Here is a 21,167-nt window from a genome sequence, read left to right on the forward strand (position 1 = left end):
CACCTGGCCACCATTTCTTTCTCCTTATGGGAGGCATACCCGCTGCTGCTAAGGGGCTTCAGAGGGGAGGACAGGAAGTACAGGCGATGATTGATGAAGTACTGGTCAACCAGTGGGAGGAGAACCTGAAAGATCCACCAGAAATGAACTGAAAGATCCGCTAGAGATAAACTTCTAGGAAGCTGGCAAAAGTCCTTCCTCTGGTTCCTTTGAAAAAGTTCCTTCTCAGTGAGCAAAAAGCCTCTGAACGCTGGTCCTGGAATTTCCAGGAAACACTATCCTGCGGATCTCAGTTTCCAACACATTTTCTTTTCCTAGTCCTGTAACCAGAGGCCTTGGGTACATGTGAAGGGACAGAGGAAGATACTAAGCACCCAAAGAAGTGCACATGGGGCCCTGAGTCAACACTTTCAGGGGTGTCCTGTACTTAGCCTGCACTCAGATGTGGTTTCTTGGGCATGGCATTCATCAGTATACTTGAGGAATGGGCTAGCACCACTAGCCTGGAGCATCCTGGCTCTGCTTCTCAGAGCATGGCTACCTCAAGTCCTCACTTGTATTTAGTCCTTTGCCTAGGGTTATGTGGCTGAGACAGCTCACTGGCCTCCATGTTCACTCTCCCCTTCTTTCCCTTAGCTGTACAAACCCCTGTAATTTAGCTGGGAATGGGGTCACCCAGCTAGAAAATGCATTACCTGCCTCCCTTGCAGCTAGCTGAGGCTAAAATGATTCTGTTCTAGCTATTGGGATAGAACTTTAATAAAACAGACGCTTTCCTTCCCCTCTCCTTTCCCTCTTTCTCACAGATGTGGTACAGTTGTGTCTGTTTGGACCAAACTGTCAGGGATTACATTTTAGGAGATGGAAGAACATCATGAGAGGAAGAACCTGAGTCCCTGGGTGATGGCATGGAGCAAAGCAGGCTGCCCAACCTGCCTCAGGACTGTTCCACAACAAACAGTTCTGTATGATCAAAGCCATTACTGGGGTTTTGAGTATCTTTGTTGAATCTGCGTTAACTTGTACCCTAATTTGTGCGGCTGCCAAGGAAAAAGTAATCTAGTTAAACGCACAGGGTCACTTACTTTGGCAAAGAATTTGATCTCCTGGTCATGGGGAGACTTTTCATTTTTCCCACTGCTGACAATGGCTTCTACGAAGACAAAAGTGACACGAAGTTGGCCAGAGCAAAGAAAACAAAAACAGTCACAGCATTGTAGAGACAGAGAAGCTTTTCATCATGAAAAGGCCATTTGATTTTTACAAAATATCTAATATTTTACAAAGTACTTGGCAATTGTGAGAGCTGGTTATTTTTTGTGTCAATTCTCTAGAGTATCACCACCCATTTCACCATCTTAGTGATGAGAAGGCAGCTTCAGAGAGCTTGAGTCATAATCTCAGAGCCACGAAGCAAAAAGATGGAACACTTAGAATAGGATGAGTTATATTAAAAATGACAAACGATTCAATCAAATCCAGAAAGAAAACCAAAGACAAAGCTGATTTTTTTTTTTTAAAATGGGGTGTGTGGGGGGGAATATCTCAGTCATTGTGTCCTTCCCCAAACCATATGCCTAAAAGCATCATGAACAATTATGGCATGAAAACATCATTCCTTGAAAAATGAATATCGAATTCTTTTTGATATTAGGAGAAGCACACATTTTTGTGATATTTCACAATGATACTTACCCAAATGGGCAATAAACTCTTGAGCCGAATCAACATATTTCAGAACCTTCTTCAAAAACTTATAGGCAAACCTCTTTTCCATGGAGGAGGCATCCAGCTCCATATCCTTCATACCTCTAGGGTGGAAACAGGTAAACCCCAGGGGGGAACAGAGACAGCTTTGTGACTTCAGTGCACCAGCAATTTTCCCTGTGTCAACTCTGTTTTCCAAATGTTAATGGTTTTTCTGGCTTAGTGATCTGACTCACCATCTGACTCATTTCCCCTTGAATTTGGAACTTGCCTCCATGAGCATGCAACATCTGAGCTACAATAATTTCTGAAAAGACTTTTCAGAAAGATCTGCATCATGCATTCAATAAATGCTGAGATGGAACTAAAGCAGAGATGCAAACAAGAATCCCCTGTGTTCACGGAACTTACATGTCAGCTATGAACAGGCATGAACGCTACATAAAACAAAACATAAAGTGTATGGAGTGTTAGAGGTTAATAAGCTTTGTGAATAAAAGAAAAACTAATGTTAAAGGATGAAAGGGTCCAAGAGTGCCTGAAGGGGTGGGTGAGCAGACTGTTGTGTTAAATCAGTGCTGGGCTTATTGGAAGGATGACATGGGAAGGTGAAGACATAGAGACATCAGGGGAGAGAGCTTTCAAGGCATTGGGAGCGAGGGTGCGAAGGTCCTGAGGTGGGAGCAAGCATGCTGAGTGAAGCCAGTGTGGATGGAATGAAAGTGAGTAGTTCAGAGGGGCATGGGGTGGACAATGGGCTCAATCATTAGGATGCCATGGGTTGTCCTTAGCAGTTTGCTTTTGCTTTGAGATGGGAAGCTATTGAAAGTTTTGAATAGAGGAATGACATGATATGATCTATATTCTAACAGGAGTACTCTGTTGAGGCCAAAGGTTGAAATAGGGAGCATGGGAAGGAAGCCCTTTCAGCAATGATAGTGACAGCATGAAGGTGAGAAGTGGCTAGATTCTGGGTATCTTATAGGGAGAACCACCAGGATTTCCTAAAGAAGTGGAGGCGAGTTGAAGGAAAAAGAGAAGAGACAAGGTTTCTGGTTTGAGCACTCGGAAGAAAGGGGTGTCATCAAGTGATGGGGAAGCTGAGGATGGGGCAGATTTGAGGTGTGGGCAGCAGGAACCAAGGGGTTTTCCTTGGTGACAGGATGTCGCCTCCTCATTGGTATAGTCAAGTGCCCATCATAGGTTCTGGCACAGGGTAAGCCGCTAAGGGATATGTTTGCTGAACTCAGTGATCTTTTTCCTTTTCCTCCCTGTTTCCTAGATTTCCTTCTTATCATAAAGAGGAATTTTTCATTTCTGTGAGCGAGTTATTTATTGGCAAACCACAGTCTGCATGCATCGCAGCATTAAGAACAGGATTAAAATGATGATGGGAGTTTTTCTCAAAGGCTTCCCCAGGGGCTATCCCCCATTGCCTGACCTTTCCCACTCAACAATATGGCAAATAAGTTTTGTTATTCTTTAATATGAGCTACAATAGAAATATTTGTATAGAATTTTATTGGGGTTTCTGCCATTCAGTGGCAAAAATTCTGTAGGAAACCAAAAGAAGAAACAGCAGCTGGCTCGGCAGACATTTCTTTCAGAAGAAATGGCTTATCAGGATGGGACCCTTGTTTGTTTTTCATTCTACAAAGGACTTGGCAAGCAAAGCCCACTGCTGATACCTGACCAGCAGGAAAACAGATTCTAACTTTAAGACTTAAGCAGCCCAGACCATCCTCATCTAAAACCTTCATCTAGATGATTCTGATCAACATAAGCTGGAGATAAAGTCTTCAGAAATCACGGTTCATTCAGTCTCTCCAGGAACTGAGTCTTTTTTCCAGGGTTGTTGATGTCAGTCATGGTCTCTATTGTTATTGTGGCATTTTATTAAATACCATATAAAACATTAAAATACAAGTGTGAAGAGAACTGGTGATTCTGTGAGAACTAGGCTGCATGTTTTACAAAGACCTACAATTGTAAGTTTCCACATACAGAGTTTTTGAACTAGATGTAAGAAAACTGTAAAACATAGAGAGGAAATTGTAAAAACAAAAACAAAAACAAAAACAAAACCAAACCCTAGAATGCTGCGCTTACAGTGTTTTGTATGTGCCTTAATCCTCACCGCTCTTTAGGGAAGCCCAAGTTTCAGATGTTTGAGGATGCATTATGGATGTGCTTTATAATTCCAATCAATAAAACAACAAAGTAAAATAAGGTCTGGGGTCTACAGTACAAGATTTGTGAATGAATGCATATTTGTATGTTTTAAGTTAAAATTAAATGTTTAAGGTATGTACGTATAATTTGTCATGACTCTTTGGTAGATTCTTTGCATGCATCTTTGATTTTTTTTAGAAATTGACATCGATCAGTCTTATTTATGACAGAAGAGAGGACTTCATGCTCCAAAACACTTACCTAATTCAAAAGACCCAACTGCTGTCCTAGGCAGGTGATTAAACATCTAGAGCAGGAGAGACCACACCAGCCTGTCCCTGTCCCACTAACATCACCTGGAAGATGGCTTACCTGGAAACCACAATGCCATTCACTTGGAGGAATTTAAACAGGTCCTGGGCCTTCTCTCGGTCTCTGAACTTTTCCTTGGCAGTCAAGGTATCATAGGGTACCAAAAGAGGGTGACTGCCACCACCTGGGGTCCGTAAAGTGAGAGATGACAAAATATTTGGCTCTTTGCACTTTTGGGAAAACACACCTGCCCCCCAGCTCACCTTCTGTGGGGGACACTGTGGACCTAGCTCACCTTTGCTCTCCAGCTCCAGCTTCTTCTTCTTGGCCCAGATATTGTGATAGTTCTCAGCTACCACCTCCACCATCCCCTGGGTCCCACCAGGGAGACGACGGTCAGAGAGAAAGCAAGCAAGAAAAATGGGTTCATATCTGCCAGGCTATTTCAGGCAGCCTTGGAAACAAAGCACCACCAAATGCTAACTGCACATTGCTGAGTGTCTCCTGTCATTAATTAGTCTGTGCTTATGCACCTCATTAGTTTTCTATCTTCCCATACACACAGAAAACAATTTCTAATTCGGGCCTTCCCTGGTAACTTATTATCTTGGCAGTTTGATGCCTTTCTGAGAGAACACACATTTCCATTGCAAACTGCATGCTGGTGGCACTTCATTTGTCACAGGAGTTGAGTGTCTTACTCCTGACCTGAGAAAGCGAGCTGTAAGTGGGAGGTCAAGCAAAAATCTAGAATCCCCAAAAGCTTTTAGCTTAGCAAACTAAAAAATGGCCCCATGTTGCAGAAAACTGGGGCAAAAATGAGATTTCTCAAATAGAACTCATCTTTATAAGGCTCATAAGTTAGTGACCTGGAATGAAGGGTGTACTTTGGAAAGGAACTTTCTTTAAGGTATAAAGCATTGGTCTGATGGACGCTCCGAGGAGTAGCTGCTTCCATCACAGTCACCGATGTGTGCACAAGGTGGGAGTGGGAGGAAGCCACTTAGGGCTTTTGATCTCATCCTCTTGGCTTCATGTCCTGAAACCCTGCAATGATGACTCATCTGCACCACCACAGGCAACTTTCGTGAATCCACCATGGAATACACGGTTGTCCTCAAGGTTGGGGAAACAAACCTACTGTGACGAGGCCAGCACCCCCACCCAGGGGCGGCTCATAGGTTTTCTCCTAGTTGTTATTAGTTTTGTTACTAGTTATTTCTCCTGGCTCTTATCAGTTCTGTTTTGGGTTTTGATATAGGAATTTGCTGTTTGTTCTTCCTCTTAGTGAGTTATGACCTGTTTCGATGTCCCAAGAAGAAGTGCAAAGCCTCACCTCCTCTGACCATTGGTCAATTCTGCTGAGACTATCTCGGATGAGTGGCCTCTGCTCCGTGTAGCCCTTCCTAATTTTGATATTTCAGTGGTGATATTTCAGGCATTCTCTCCTTTCTGCTTTTTTTTAACTCTTTGGAGTTTGACATTCCCTGTACTTGAGGTGTTTTAGAAAGTAAGTTACGCTGGCTCTGAAGGCATCAAGACTGACCTGGAGCTCTCTGGAGAGCACGACATTGGAGAGATCCAGAGGGGCAGGGCTGTAGCTGTTGCCCTAGGGAAGTAAAGGCAGAATCATTCTTATCAGCATCCCCAACGTCAGTGGCCAAAGGTATGTCCCAAAAGATTCCCAGGGCTCATGGATGATAAGCCTCATCTCTGCTACCTGGGGAGAGCATTCCCAGGTTCTCCATGGGTTCTACTGGCCGAGCACTGGCCTTTGGGCGTGATGGTCGTACCTGGCTGGCCTGGGACACGCTTCGAAGCTTCTCATTTTCCCGCTGTTGAACCAGAGCTTCTCCCTCTTTGGTCCTCTCTACAGTCCAGCCCACAGCCAGCATGGTTTTCAGGGACTCTCTGGCAGGCCAGCGATAAATGTCCTTCTCCTGGAAGAACATTGGAGCAGAAGAGCTGTGTAGGGCAGGCTCCAGCACTCCGGCTGGCCTGCCTCCTGGAAAAGACGTTGGAGCCCACAGCGGAGGGGGCTAACTGGCTCAAACTTCCTCTCACCGGGTCAAAATACCCTCTGCAGCATCCCATCTGAAACACGTCCTCAGCCTTTTGGAGGTTTTTAAGTAAAAGACGCTAGTCTCCGGCTTTTAAGGGGAATGTGCCAGACATTACCCACAGTTTGTGGTTAAAGAGAAGCAAGAAGAGGACAATGAACTCCTCCCTTCCCCTCTCCCCACCCCACTCCCTCCAGCACTGGCACCTCGGTCTCCTCCAGGCAGCGCTTACTGCGCAAGCGTCACCCGCCTGGGCCCCGCCCCTTTCTCTCAAGAGTGATTTCTGTTGTCTGGTAGGTGTTCAAGATGGCGCACGTCAAAATGCGTCTGCACAAAGCTCTCCTCTGAGCTTGGGAAATAGATTTCCTTAGATTTGCAATTCTCTTTTGAGTGATACACAATTTTATAGCCAGTGAATATGCATATAAAGATATACATATCATCCTTTACCTGTGATGGTAAATCTAAAGCCTACAGAGAACTCTTACTGATGGCAAGATAGGAATTCAGAGTTAAGCTGAACCAAATCTCATAATTAACAAAGCAAACCAAACTATGAGACCTGTTCATATTTCCGTGGGGATTCTCTTCTCTGTTCCTTTCATCCTTCGTGATTGGAAGTCCTTTCCATCTGAATTCATGTCTCCCCGCCAAAAAAAATTTAACAAAATAATCCCCCCAATAATTAACAAAAGCCTTTCCTATTTCAGTTGCCAAGTGAACCACAAAATGTATTTTGGTCCAGCTTCTGAGTGCTGACCAGTGTTTCTTTCTCCAATGGGCTCTTTGAAGCTGGTCCTGGGGCCGTGGGTCATAGGCCAGCTCCTGAGGAGCTTCTCCAGTCCTGAAAAGTCTCTAAGGAGCTGGACCGTGAATGTGCCTTCAGCTCCTCTGCTGGGATATAATCCCCTGGGAAGGGAAACCAGCATGGCCATTCAGTGGTCCTTACCTTCTCGGTTAATGTCTTGAAAGGCCGGATCAATGGATGGGTCTTCACATTTTCATCCAGCGAAATTCCGTATTTCCATCCATTCTGACTCTGTAGAAATGTTCTCAGTTCAAATATCCTTGGCATCCTGAGAGCCCTGCTATGTGACCCACAGCCCAGCTTCTATTTTCACTGAACAAATAGAATAATGGAATGTGACAGAGCTTGGAAATTTCCCCCCAAAATATCTAATTGATCTTTTAAGGCTGTCAGGCTCTCTGCCCCCTGAGTTGTGAACCCTGCTCCTTTATTTCTTCCTGTTTTAGTGGCTGTCCCCTCCACTTACTTGCTTGTGTTTCAGGCCCTCTACAGACAGAAAGGATGCTTCAAAAGACCCGAGAACAATGCTTTTCAGGTCAATGTGTCACAATCACAGGCAAGGACAGGTGTCAAGGCTGAATGCTTGTGATAAATGGACCTACTGGCCATGGCATGGAGGGAACTGATTTGGTTTGCTCCCTTTGCCTGCAAAACCCAGAGCAAAACTATAGCAAAACATGTTTCCTAGTATCATAGAAGTTGACGAATTTCAAAAATCATTCAACAAACATTGGTTGAGTGTCTACGACAGTAGGTTGTAGACTCTGTCCCAGGCACTGTGGGTACAGAGATAAGTCAGAGTCTGTTTTTCATAACCTCATCCCCCAGGGACTTCTGGCTGCTCTTTCTCAGTCTCTGCTTCTTCCCACTTGTTAATGTGGAGTTTTTCAAGCTTGTGTCCCTTCTCAGGGCACACTATTCCCAGGGGTATGTAATCTAGGCCCTGGTCCATAAGTAAATGAATACCAAATCAGTATCTGCAGTCCAGATCCATAACTTCCACACCTATTTGAGCTCTGCTTGGATGTCTACAGGTACCTCTCAACAGGTCAGAAAGAGAACCCAGCATTGCACTTCTCTAAATGGCTCTTGTTCTTGGGTTTCCTGTATCTCCATGAACAGCATCAGCTTATACTCACTTTCCAAGCCAGAAACGTGGGAGCCTTCTTCAACATCCCCTTCACTCTGTACCTGTTCACATGTGTTCAACCTCTCAGACCTATCGTCTGCCTTGCCCTCACTTTCCTGCCAGTGCGTTGGCCCAGGCTGCCATTGCTCTCCCCTGGAGGAGGAAATGGCAACCCACTCCAGTATTCTTGCCTGGTAAACCCCATGAACAGAGGAGCCTGGTGGGCTACAGTCCATGGGGTCACAAAGAGTCAGACATGACTTAGCAACTCAACAATAAGAAGCCATCTTTGGGCATTCTCAGGTGGCTCAGTGGTAAAGAATCTACCTGCCATGCAGGAGTTGTGGCTGTGATCACTGGACTGAGAAGATCCCCTGGAGAAGGAAATGGCAACCCACTCTAATATTCTTGCCTGGGAAATCCCATGGACAGAGGAGCCTGGTGGGCTAGAGTCCACGGAATCTCAAAAAGTCAGACATGACTTAGCAGCTAAACAACCATCAGCTGTCACCTGGATTACTGCAGCTGCTTCCTATGTGGTCTCCCTGCCTCCAGTCTTGCCATCTCTAATGGATTCCAGTTTCAATACCACTGTCAGGTGATTTTTATAAAATACTCTGATCAGGGCACTCTGCTGCTGTAAAATTTTCTGATTCACAACTGCCATCACGGTAAAAATCCAAGCTCTTTCTGGCCTCTGTGGCGGCAGCAAAGGGCTTGTTGGCTCCTTTAGGCTCGTGTCCTGCTTTCTGCCCCTGCCCTACTCTGTGACCCCATCATGTTGAAACAAACTTCCTTGAAAGCCACCACATACTCTTGCCTCTCAGGGTCTGTGTCCATTGCTTCCACAGCCTTCACTCTGTACCTGTTCACATGCTTGCTCCCCTGCAACCATTGCTTGTCAGTAGCATGAAGAGCAGACTGGAGAAAATACACATGGGCAGACTAGTTGAAAGGTCATCACATTGTCTGGGCAAAAGATGAGTGCAGCCTGGTCTAAAAGCGTGGCTTGGACAGACAGAACTATACAAATTCAGGAGTGACTAAAAAGGTAGAATGCATGTGACCTAGGGATGCACTGGATGATTCATGGACGTGTCCCTGTCCCTAAGTCCAAGCTGCCCAGATGGGCATATGAAGGAGTGCTGAGAAAACACAGATGCTCTAGTGCAACAGTCAGTAAGCTACAGACAGCCCTTGGGCCAAATCCAGCTGAGTCCCTGTTTTAGAAATACAGTTTTTACTGTATTACATAGGCACACTCCTTCATTTACATGTTGTCTATGGCTGCTTTTGCACCACCATGACAGAGATGAGTAGTTGCAATGGAGACTGTCTGGCCCACAAATCCTAAAATGGTTATTATCTGGCCCTTCACAGAAAAAGCATGCCAACCTCTGTTCTAGAATCATGAGCCCATTCTACAGATACAATGATTGTTGTTGTCATGAGCCCCAAACAGTAGCTCAGGAAAGAATCAGAGCTGAGCCCAGCTCATGACAGAGGCTGAGCCAGGGCTTCAAGCTGTATCTCATCCAGCGTGCAACCAGGGAGGTGGTTTCTGCGGCCGTGCTGCGGAGGTGGGTCCACCGTTTCGGGCTGTAAACTCCAGCTGAGCAATGGCCCCAGTGCTTAACGGGCTCCCTACAGGACTCCGGGATGGCTTTGGCATATTCCTCTCCTTTTGCCTGCCAGCATTAAAGGGCTGACAGAGCAATTAAACTTATTAAGCAGCCTGACCTCATGTGGTGAAGAATTTTAAACACCAGATGGACGGGCTTATTAATAAGGGAGAGTCTGGAAGTTCCAGCACTGCCTGTCACAGGAAGACGGGTGTCTTCCCTAGACCAAAATTCAGCTTGCTGGCAAAATGTGAGAGTAAAGCTTTCCATTCAATTTTCCCTTTCCTAATGGTACATTAAAAAAATAAAATTGAATAAAAGCTTCTGGCCCCACATTAAGCATTTATGTCAAACATACATAAGCATGTGCTTGAGCACCAACTCCAGGAAATGCAATGGGAAGAGAGACAGCAGCCCTCCCAGAATCAATCATTTTCTTGAGAGACAAGAAAAGGTGCATCAGCAGCTGCCACCACGTATTTCTCCGACCTCCACCATCCCTGGGAAATGGCCACTCAAAAATAATGAATGCTCTTGGCATGGCAAGTCTGTCACTTAGACGCGTCAGGCAGATTTCCTGGACTGAACACTTTAATGTTCTTGGGCTGCTTATTTTTACCCCCCGTGACAACTGTCAGCTGGATGATAATCCCTACCTTGTCACAGGCCCATCTATCATGGGAGTGCTCAGCATACTTGGTGACAATGTATTCCAATTTTTCAGGCAAGGAGAAACTGTGAAAGGAGGGGAAAAATAAAATTACTACCTCCCCAAGCACTTCGGCCAGATGTGCCAAAAAGATAGAACCAACAATCAACCGACAGAAGTTGGATGTGATCAACCAGCTGACTCCAGATTTGAAGCTGAACACCAGACTCGGTGATCTTCCTGAGCTCCAGGTGTGGCACATTCAGGACCAGGTCACAGACACACCCACGGCTAATCAGAGGGCGGCTCTGCAGCAGCCTCTGCTTCTCAGGGGGCCTCCCTCCAGCTGCCCCGGGTTCCCTCGGCTCCTAAGAACCACTTCAGCGCCTGGGGCAGACCTGTCCTGGCCAGATTGTGAGAATGCATTCATCAAAGACACTGCCCTGCCATCTCACAACTCCAAGCGGGGGATGGTAGGAGTGGGTAGCTAGAGTACCTAGTGATCCAAAGTAGTGCCTGTCTACCTTTTGAGGTCTGGTGATTCATGCTTAAATGCTAGAATCACAACAGTCCAGTGGACATCTGTCATTTCCGTTAGCCCCACAGCTTTTACCCCATCTGTTGCTAATACACCTTTGCTTCCCTTTAAGGAGCAAGTCTCCCTGCCTTGTGTGTAGTCTTATGTGAACTGTCATTGAGGATTGGCTCTGATGAGGCCAACTGGACTCATTCTCTCTGGAATTTGAATCTTTTTTGGGGGGAGGGCTGTGCTGTGCAGCTTGCAGGATCTCAGTTCCCTGACCAGGTGCTAAACCCAGGCCACAGCAGTAAAAGTGCATAAAATCCTAACCATTAGACCACCAGAGAACTTATAATTTGAACCTTGAGTTGAGTGAGACCAGGACAGCAACTCTTCATGGTGACGCATCCAGTGGGGACACCTGGAGAATGTCCATGTGGTCACTCTGCTTTAGTTCCTGTCCTTGCTGAGGCCTGCTTAGTCAGCCTTTGCCTAGATTTTAATAATGACCCTGTATCTTTTTACGATAAGGTCCTTTTCTGTTTAAGTTTTGGTCAGAGTTAGTCTTCATTATTCATATTACTCAAAGAACCTCTGATGTCAGAAATCTATCTGAAGAAATCAGAGTTCTCAAATTAGCGTGGAACAAGTCATCATTGGCATACAATTGCTAGAGTTTCACACTGTCTTATAATGTTAAAAACGTCCATGTTGTCACACCTTTCGGCATTCTTTGGCCCATGATGTTTTCACGGGGCTGAGTTCTCCAAAATCAATACCTGCCTTCCCTTTGGCCAGCCTGAAGGTATACCACATCCCTTACCTCTCTCCTACAGCAGGTTCAATTCTATTTCCCACCATTCATTCAGCTCAAGGGTCTGCTGATGGAATGTGTATTTAATTTCCCCAAAGATGAATTTTATATGTTATCAAAGCTGACAGCTCCAGAGAAGGGCTCAGACTATGGCTCTCATCTGAGAACTACTGCCGTAAAACAGAAGTCCAAGGGGTCCATCACAGGATGCCTGCTTCTCCCTGCTCATATCACAGCAGGTCTGGAGCTTTTCACTGAAAATGCAGCTGGAGATGAAGCCTGTATGCCCCATGACCCATAATCATAATTGGGGCAGAATTGCCAAAGGCAAAATCGAGTAGATCTTGTCTAATACTTTGTCCATGGCCTAATCACCACCAGTGAGGCATGCTGGAGAATCAGTGGGAGGAATTAAAAGGAGTTATTGTAGAGTCATTCCAAAGATCCAGCATCCATTGGTAAAGAGCAGGTCCAGTCTCTCAAATAAGTACCATCCCCCCCCCCCCGCCCCGTGCTGTTCTGCCCTCACATCCTGAAGTCTTGTGGGAGCTCAGCTGGGTGTTATTTAAGGAGGGGCTTTGATGTAAGATGCTATTAGTACTGTACAGGCCTAATTCACAAAGAGCAAAGATTTTGTCAAAAAACTCATTAATAAATTAATTGCATCATTTGTCAGAATACTTACAAATGCCTTGGGAGACATATGTGGAGAGCATCCATTTTTTATAATAAATAAACCAACTCCACCCTCCAAAAAGAAGTGCAGAATAGAATAATATAACATATAATCAGATATGGATGGATTAAACCTTCAGGAATTGAGGTCAAAATCCAGCACTTGATGTGACTTGTAGTGTCAAGGGACATGATGAACAGCGTTGGAAGGGAAGGGAGACAAGGGAAGGAAGTTTAAATTTCTGGCTTTCTTCTGAAAGAGAAACACTAGCCACGGGGTAAAATCAAGGACCAGCTTAGAGATGACTCTAGACTCACTTCACAGTGTTGATAGGTTTGGGGTCAAAGTTGCCATCTGTGTCCACTGAGACCTGTTTCTCCAATGTGGCTGAGATTCTGGTATCTAAATAATCTGGTGGCAGGGCCCCCGCTATTGCACTGAGACAGGGCAGGGCCATCCGGAAGAGATCTGGGTCATACCTCTGTGAGAAAAGACAAAAACCACGTTAGCACAGACACCAGAACCACAGCCACTGGCAGAACCACTCACCGATTGGCTGGGGAAAACACACACACACACACACACACACACACACACACACACGCATTTTCCCAGGTTAACCAAAATGGGGAACATGTAAGACCTATAATGCATTCTGGTGGAAACTGAGGTATCCTTGTCACAGAAAAGCAACAATCTGTAAAGCCTTCAAGTCACCATTTGCTGTTTAAATCAGTCTCATCATTAGCTACTTGCAGGAATATCTAAAGGTTAAAGTGGTTCTCACTAGGCCAGAAAAGTCTACAAACTTGTCGGCCATAGACGGTTATAGAAACTGATCCAGCCTGTGCCTGGAGAGGGCAGAGCAGCTTGGCTGGGCCCCCCAGTAGCCAATGCAGGTCACAGGCTGATAGTGTCAGCAGATTGCTCGGTATCACCATTCTCTCCTAAACTTCGCCAGGAAGGAATCTCAGCTGAAACACGTGGGGTGAGGGACAACCTTTGATCTACTTGTACTAGACCAAAGAAGACAGGTGTGAAGATCATTTAAGTGCGGGTGGCGCAGTGGTAAAGAATCCACCTGCCAATGCAGCAGATGCAAGAAATGGGGGTTTGGTCCCTGGGTTGGGAAGATCCCCTGGAGAAGTGAATGGCAAGTCACTCCAGTATTCTTGCCTGGAGAAAATTTCATGGACTGGGGAACCTGGTGGGTATAGTTCATGGGGTTTCAAAGAGTCGGGCATGACTGAGCACATACACACAACCAACACCAGACTGCAGCTGTATACCTGCTCTCGACTTCTGTATGAAAACCTGAAAAACTTTAAAGCTGGTGACCTATCTACGGCCATACCATCCTGAATGTTACTGACTTCATCTAAAGCTGGTCACATCACAAATCTAAATATATGTTAAGGGGAGCACGTGTGAGATCGGGGCTGTGTTCCAATCAGACAGCACAGGAAGGCTGGGGATGCAGAGGCCCTTAGTTCTCCCCCAAGCTTCTCCTCCCCAGGGGCCGGACAGCTCCTCCCCGAAGGGTCTCCTGGGAATCCCACATCCCCACCTCAGGGTAGATGCTAGGACTTCTCTAGGCTTGAACTTGGTGAAAGCAGGCTAACAGGGGCCATATAACATCGATGGGGGTTGGGGGTGGGGGTGGGTGGGGAGGGAAGGAAGGGGATGAAGTCATTAATCCTGGAACCAAGAGGTATTCTTCTGATTTACTCTGAAAGTAGCTCTCTCTATGTTAACTTTGTGAGTTTGGCAAGTTACCAACAGATCTCCCACCTGTCAAATGAGGGTCAGGGTAGCTGGGATAATGCATGTGATCTGCTTGCAAAGTGCTTGGCAGAGTTTCGGGCACATGGCAGAGGGTGACTGGGAATCAGCTTGTATCACCGAGGTCCAGCCACCCTTACCCCCCTCTTTGTTCCAGGAGCACTGCCATTACCTTATGAGAGAGGGAGTCAAAAATCCCCCAGAAGAGCTTCTCTGTCAGATGTAGCTCTTCCTCCACGGCCAGACCGTAGCTCCCCCAGCCCGAAGGCAGACAATAGTACTTCCAGCACTGTTCGTAGTGATTCGTCAGAAGCTGGCAGGTTGAGAACAAGTGTGCACCAGTGGGGTGGGGCAGAGAAGATCCGCAGGCATCGACAGCACACAGGGAAGAAGAAAACAGCACAGACCCACGAGGAGAGTGAAACCAACAATGCAAATAGTTAGGCTGTCTACAGAGAGGCCCCCGGATGCACTGGGAATGGTCTGCTCTTGTGCCTCACAAGCTTCAGCCCAAACGGAATCTGCCCCATTAACTCTCATACCTCCTCAATCACCCCCAGAGGCTGCTATAAAATGGGAGAGGGCCTGTTACTACTCCACTGGGAAGATGCTACCCTCTGGAAGTGTTTGTGTTCCAGCCAGTAAGGCCTGAGGAAAATTTCTTCTGAGATCTTTGCTTGTAAATCTGGTAATGCTGATATGAGGAGGGGCGGGCAGGGAGCAGGCTGTGGGTCCACAGATTTCTCCACATTGATTCCTGCCCCTGGCTTCCCTGCCGTTCTCTTGAGCCTTTTGATGGTCTAGCCATGTCACAGCAGTTCCCCACGTGGCCAATAGAGGGGACACGTACACTGCCAAGGTCCCATCCCAGCAGGCGGGAATCCACATCCTCCAGGAAAAATCCTGCTGATCTAAGGGGTAAAAGTGAGCTTGCTGAGTGCTAGTGATGATGTCTCTTTGGGAGCCAGAATTCAGCTGATGGCACAGGCATTCCAAGGAAGCAATGCCAAGCTAACTGTAAAAACTTGTGTTTTTTATCTAAAGGACTTTTTGGGAAGAAAACCAAGAGTTTTAGGGTTAGACAGAAGAATAAGCCCGTGGAGGGCTGTGGAATCTCTGACAACATACAAGCTGTCTTCTACCTGGCATGGAACAAGAGGATGGACTAAGGGCCTCTTGGAATTCTGTTTATCCCAGTAAAACACTTCCTGAAATCTTTGCTTAGATTATTTCTGAAAAGAAGGAAAGTTCTGTTGAAATCACCAGGCAGAATTTTCAGGTGTGGCTGGAAACTGCTGACCCTTTTGAATATACAACTAGTGCAGGTGCCTCAGAGGTAAGAGATGAAAAACACTGCCCTTGTGGGTGACTGATTCTGGTGTCTTCTCGCCCAGGCCGGAATGCTTGCCATACCAGCAATAAAACGTTGGTAATTTGTGAGAAAATCAGAAACCAGATGATGAAAACAGGGCTCTGTGGCCTTACTTTTTACTAATAAGAGAAAAGAAGTGAAAAAATTTTAAAGATCTGTTATAAAAGGGAAAAAAAGCGTAACATAGTATGGAAAAGAAAAGGGACATTTTACTTTCTGTACCTAAATGAAGACTCACAGGACTTCAAAGCTTTTTGAGATTAAAAACCTTCTGAAAACCTAATTAGGGCAGGAAAGTACAAAGATCCAAGTCCCCTCACTAACCTCTGCTAAATAACAAGTAATTGGTGGAAATCGATTATGGCAAATTGGAGCCGTTAATGAATCCAGCAGAATTATTCTTTCTAACTTCTACACTCAAGAAGCTTGTATGTTGTATGTTGACAAGAGCTTGTATGTTGTCAGAGATTCCACAGCCCTCCACAGGGCTCTAGGGCAACTTGGAGGGGGGGGTGGGGTGGGAGGTTTAAGAGTGAGGGGACATATATATACCTGTGACTAATTCATGTAATTGATGTAGGGCAGAAACCAACACAATCTTGTAAAGCAATTATCCTCCAATTAAAAATAAATAAATCATAAAAAAGAAAGGGCTTGATTTTGGAGGTTGTATTCAGTTTGCTATCAAGTCAAAGGGGTAAAACCCATTTCAGATGTATTTTGCTCCCCTCGTTGTGAAGATCATGTTTTACAAGGCACGTTTCCTGCGCCATAGACTATTTCTGTAACAGAGAGGTTTACCTTAAGAGGCATTTTGCAGTATTCATTGAGTTGGGGCACATCAAAAACTAGACGTCGCAGGAGTTGCTGTAACATGGAAGGCCTCAAGTGACTGCAATACAAAATAAGAAAAACAAAAGGATATAATGAAAAAAAAAAATAAGGGAGAGAGAATGAAAGAAATACTCAGCAGCGATAACCATATATTAGAGCTAAACTTCAAAACACTTAGCTCCTAAATCACAAGATCATGGATAAAACCACAGTCGATGGTAAAACACTTTAAAAATCGAGTGTAGTTAAAATGCAGAAAGAGAGAGTGGGGCTCACGGCTTGAGATCCTTAAGGTTAAATTCTAATCACCATGTGACAGGATGTTCTAGGGTCTATGACACTCAATCAAAATACAGCCACTGACTATGGGCAAAGAAATATATATGACAGAAATACAACAGAAAGAAAGTCCAGGTGGTTTTAGAACTCTCTACAGACTGACCATGCTCCTGAACTCTGCCAAGGAAGAAGCAAGAGGTGACCAGCTGCACAGGTGGAATCTGAGGACACCTACTGGTGATTTGAAAGGTGCTCTGAGTTGCTGAACCTGAAATTCTCATTATCGAAATCATGTTTTGGGATTAAGGGTTTGTCCTCAAAAAAAAAAAAAAAAAAAACTTCTTTAAAAAGCAAATTGAATAATTAGAGAACAGTATATCAAATTATCAAAGCATTCATGGCCTTGGTATTGGTACAAGTAAATTCTGAGAGAAAAGAGATAAACCAGGTTGACTTAGCCATTATTTTTAGATTGCCAAACCTTTTAAAACCCTGTGGAAGCTCTGGATTCTTCCCAGATAAAATACACACTTAGACACAATTTGGCACATAAGTTCAGCTCACAGGCCCCTTTCCAGAGATGCCTAAGAGACAAGGAGGCAAAGTTAATAACTCTGATCTTGAATGTTAAAATGCCACAAAGAGCCTCAGAGGCATCTAGAACAAGGAGGCTAGATGTGAATGGAGATGGACAACAAAGCTCGTCTGTTTCACAAATTTTGCTAGAACTGGCCTTGCGATAAAAATCCCTGGAGTGAAAATGTCAATCATGATGTATAGCAAGTAAAATCTTGTCTCTAAATGTAATAATCATAAACATATAAAATTGTTTTTTTTACACTGTTTACCTAATTAGCAGTATCACCTTAGACTAACAAATAAAATCCAGGAGTAACATAAATCTCAAACTCAATTAACTACTAACTTAATAAATAATAAAGCTAGTTAAGTATCAGTTTGTCTGCTGTTTCTAGAGCTCAGATGGCCAAGAAGAGGAGTGGAGAAGCTCCTAGGAACATAGGAATAGGGCTGTGAGCTCTAATTTTGGTTTGATACAAAATTCTAATTTTCCCAACATCTAGTCTGATTCTTTAAAAACATATATGCTAACATCAGTTTAAAAAAAAAAAAGAAAAAAAACTAGGAAGCAGCTTATGCCGGGAGACAGGACTTTTGGTTTGGTTCCCAAGATACCTGGTGAGTTCAGACCTAGGAAAAGGTCGAACAAGACCTACAGCTGTGATGGACATAGCCACCAGCCAATTATAGAACCGATGCTGACAGGAAGGATTTCTGTGCAGACTCACTGTTTATTCCCTTGGCCATTACTCAGGAGAAAAGTAGATGCCCAACCATATCCACTAGTCAAGGGGCTCCTGCTCCTCCTTGTGAAGTGGTGGCGTGGAAACCTTAGTCACCCTATTCATTCCTAGAGGCCTGCAGTGTGTTTACCAAGCTTTGTTTCCCTTCCAGGACCAAGAGCATTCAAATAAGCTTCTCTGCCAGTTCTAATGATACTGGAATGAATGAAGTGCTGTCAGAGTATAAGAGCCTGATTTTGGTAGAGGATCTCAGAGAGAAACCCCTTTTATGGGGCATGGGTGGATGGCCCACATCCTCCACTCCACATCCTAGGCAAATAGCACTGTGCATGACATAGCTTAACCCATAAAAGTACTGGGTTGGCCAAAATGTTTGAGTTTTTCTATGTCTAACAGGAAAACCTGAACAAACTTTTCAGGCAACTCAATAGTTGAGGTCTATAGGCCTTAGATGATAGATGGCATTTATTTATTTATTTATTTTGATTCTTTATATCATTTTAACTTATTAAAAAAATTTATTTTATTTTTTAACTTTACAATATTGTATTGGTTTTGCCATATATCAACATGAATCCATCATAGGTATACACGTGTTCCCCATCCTGAACCCTCCTCCCTCCTCCCTTCCCGTACGAGATGGCATTTAAAGGTTAATTTCAATAAAGCATTTAAAATAGAAGGACCACGTTACATTTGAAACATAAATGTGAGATGGCCTTTTAATTTGATGTCCTAAACGGACTGACCAATTGCTTTTTTCTAGGCAGCCCCAGTCCCACCACTGCACAGTCATCTCTAGTGTGACTAGGAAAACAACCCACTCAACAAGAATCAGGGCCAGACCTAGTTGGCCACTAAAGGGAAAACCGCCGGGCTTGACTCCAGGACAACCTACAGCAGTGACTCTCAGTCTTGGCTGCATCATGGAGTTGTCTGACGAGCTTCACAAGCTAGGGGCCTGGCTCCCATCCCTAAAGGTTTGAATTTTAGGGACTGAGATGTGGCCTGGACATCCAGGTGATTCTAATACATAGCTGAGGTGGAAAACCACTGGCTTAAACAGCAGAGCCTGGTCCTGGACTGTGTGGCTGAGGCTCACCATTGGAAGAGCCCTTTTTCCTTTGACCCCACGAGATCTGATGTAGTTTTCTGACAATTCTGGGTCTCTGGGTGGCTTGACACTCTGTCCCTGGTTGCCCATCTGCGGCAGTGAGCACTCCTGCCTTGATTCCCCACGGGGACTGGAGATGCCTTTTCTTTATTTCAGGTCTAATGTGGCATAGAGGAGGGCTGCTTTGACTCATGCTTTTATAGTCTGGCCTCTGTGTGAAGGTCTACTTACCCAGAAGGGAAAACCTGCTTCTGGCTCTAGTTTAGGAACTAAAGCATTAGTTCTTTTTTTTTTTTTTTAATTTGTATTGGAGTATAGTTGATTTTAGGCTTCCCTGGTGGCTCAGAAGGTAAAGAATCTGCTTGCAATGAAGGAGGCCTGGGTTTGATCCCTGGGTTGGGAAGATCCCCTGGAGAAGGGAATGGCTATCCACTCCAGTATTCTTGCCTGGAGAATTCCATTAACAGAGGAGCCTGGCAGGCTACAGTCCATGGGGTTGCAAAGAATTGGACATTACTAAGTGACTAACATTACCGCTACTGCTATAGTTGATTTACGATGTTGTGTTAGTTTCAGGTCTACAGCAAAGTGAATCAGTTATATATACACACACACATATTCTTTTTCAGCTTTTCCCATGTATTACATCTATTATTACAGAATATTGAGTAGAGTTCTGTATGCTATACAGTAGGTCTTTGTTAGTTATTTTACATATAGTACTATGTAATCCTAACCGCCTAATTTACCACTTCTTAATCTGAATACTTCAGGCCTGAGAGACGGTCTCATCTCCTGGCCTACCGATCCTCAGGGCTAGAGCCTGAGCTGTCAGTCCCATCACTGCCCCAGAGCAAGAGACGAGCTTCATCAGAAAGAGCCTGTGGAGCCTGCGGATAAATTAGGAGTTTATTACATGTATGTGTGTGTGTGTGTGTGTGTGTGTGTGTGTACACCCATGCATGCACATGTGTATACTCAATCAGACATGTCTGACTCTTTGTGACCCTGTGGACTGTGGCCCTCCAGGCTCCTCTGTCCATGGAGTTTTCCAGGCAAGAATACTGGAGTGGGTTGTCATTTCCTCCTCCAGGGGATCTTCTCCACCCATGAATCGAATCCATATCTCCTACATAGGAGATGGTAGATAGATTCTTTACAACTGCGCCTCCTGGGATGCCCGTGTGTGTGTTTGTGTAATATATATATATATATATATATATATAAACAACAAGGACCTACTGTATGACACAGGGAATGATATCTTTTAATAATCTACAGTGGAAAAATCTAAAGAAGAATATATATATATATATATATATATAACTGAATCACTTTTCTCTACAGCTGAAACTTAACACAACAATGTAAATCAACTATTTTTCAACAGAACATTAAAAACAAAGAAAGAGCCTGTTGCAAGTAGGGGACCCAGCACAATCTTAGAGTCTGAGCGTATCCTCAGACTAGATTCGCCAGGTCTAGGTTTACACAGTTAAATGCAGCTGACACAGATACATACACAGAAGTGAAACACATGGGAGTGTGCACTTACTTGCAAATGGCCAGCAAACACTCCTCTATGGTGTCCCTCTGAGCTTTGGTGAGGGATCGCCCCTTGGAAAGCCTGTATATTGTCTGCAGTGTAGAGTCAATCAAAGAAGTGTAGTGCTCTGTCCCGGCAAAGAGAGGGGCGCATCTTGTGAGGAGTGGGAGCACAGCAGAACATATGTACCTGTTCAGTGCCAGTGCAGCCTCGGTGGTGCTTAGGGAAACCTACGAAAAGGGGATTGAGATGCTGGTCAGTCTCCTGGGAAGGACAGGGCCAGGCTTCCCCTGTGCTGAGCTCACAACCAGCAGGGCAGGGAGGTGTACTCATATGTGTGTTTCACAGTGACAGACTGAACAACTGCCTACTCTGTCTAAAGAGACCTGTTTCTCTTTTGCATCTTAAAGGAAAAAAAGAATCAGGTTAAAAGAAATAATAAACAAAAG

The 21,167-nt window shown here is 44.8% G+C and overlaps 1 protein-coding gene across 1 annotated transcript in view; it reads right to left on the bottom strand.

Annotated features, from left to right (window-relative positions):
• Positions 1–21,167, bottom strand: part of RYR3 (ryanodine receptor 3) — a 558,656-nt gene that overhangs the window by 95,193 nt on the left and 442,296 nt on the right. Inside the window, exons 48-60 of the mRNA XM_015473104.3 lie at positions 20,728–20,948; positions 16,425–16,515; positions 14,424–14,564; positions 12,787–12,950; positions 10,467–10,545; positions 7,201–7,290; positions 5,985–6,131; positions 5,738–5,800; positions 4,487–4,562; positions 4,252–4,375; positions 1,696–1,811; positions 1,086–1,153; positions 4–125 (exon numbers count right to left, since the gene is read on the bottom strand). Coding sequence (XP_015328590.2) covers positions 4–125; positions 1,086–1,153; positions 1,696–1,811; positions 4,252–4,375; positions 4,487–4,562; positions 5,738–5,800; positions 5,985–6,131; positions 7,201–7,290; positions 10,467–10,545; positions 12,787–12,950; positions 14,424–14,564; positions 16,425–16,515; positions 20,728–20,948 — 1,502 coding nt within the window. The remainder of the gene's footprint in view (positions 1–3; positions 126–1,085; positions 1,154–1,695; positions 1,812–4,251; positions 4,376–4,486; positions 4,563–5,737; positions 5,801–5,984; positions 6,132–7,200; positions 7,291–10,466; positions 10,546–12,786; positions 12,951–14,423; positions 14,565–16,424; positions 16,516–20,727; positions 20,949–21,167) is intronic.

Source organism: Bos taurus, chromosome 10, assembly GCF_002263795.3.
Source record: "Bos taurus isolate L1 Dominette 01449 registration number 42190680 breed Hereford chromosome 10, ARS-UCD2.0, whole genome shotgun sequence".
Taxonomy (NCBI): Eukaryota; Metazoa; Chordata; class Mammalia; order Artiodactyla; family Bovidae; genus Bos; species Bos taurus.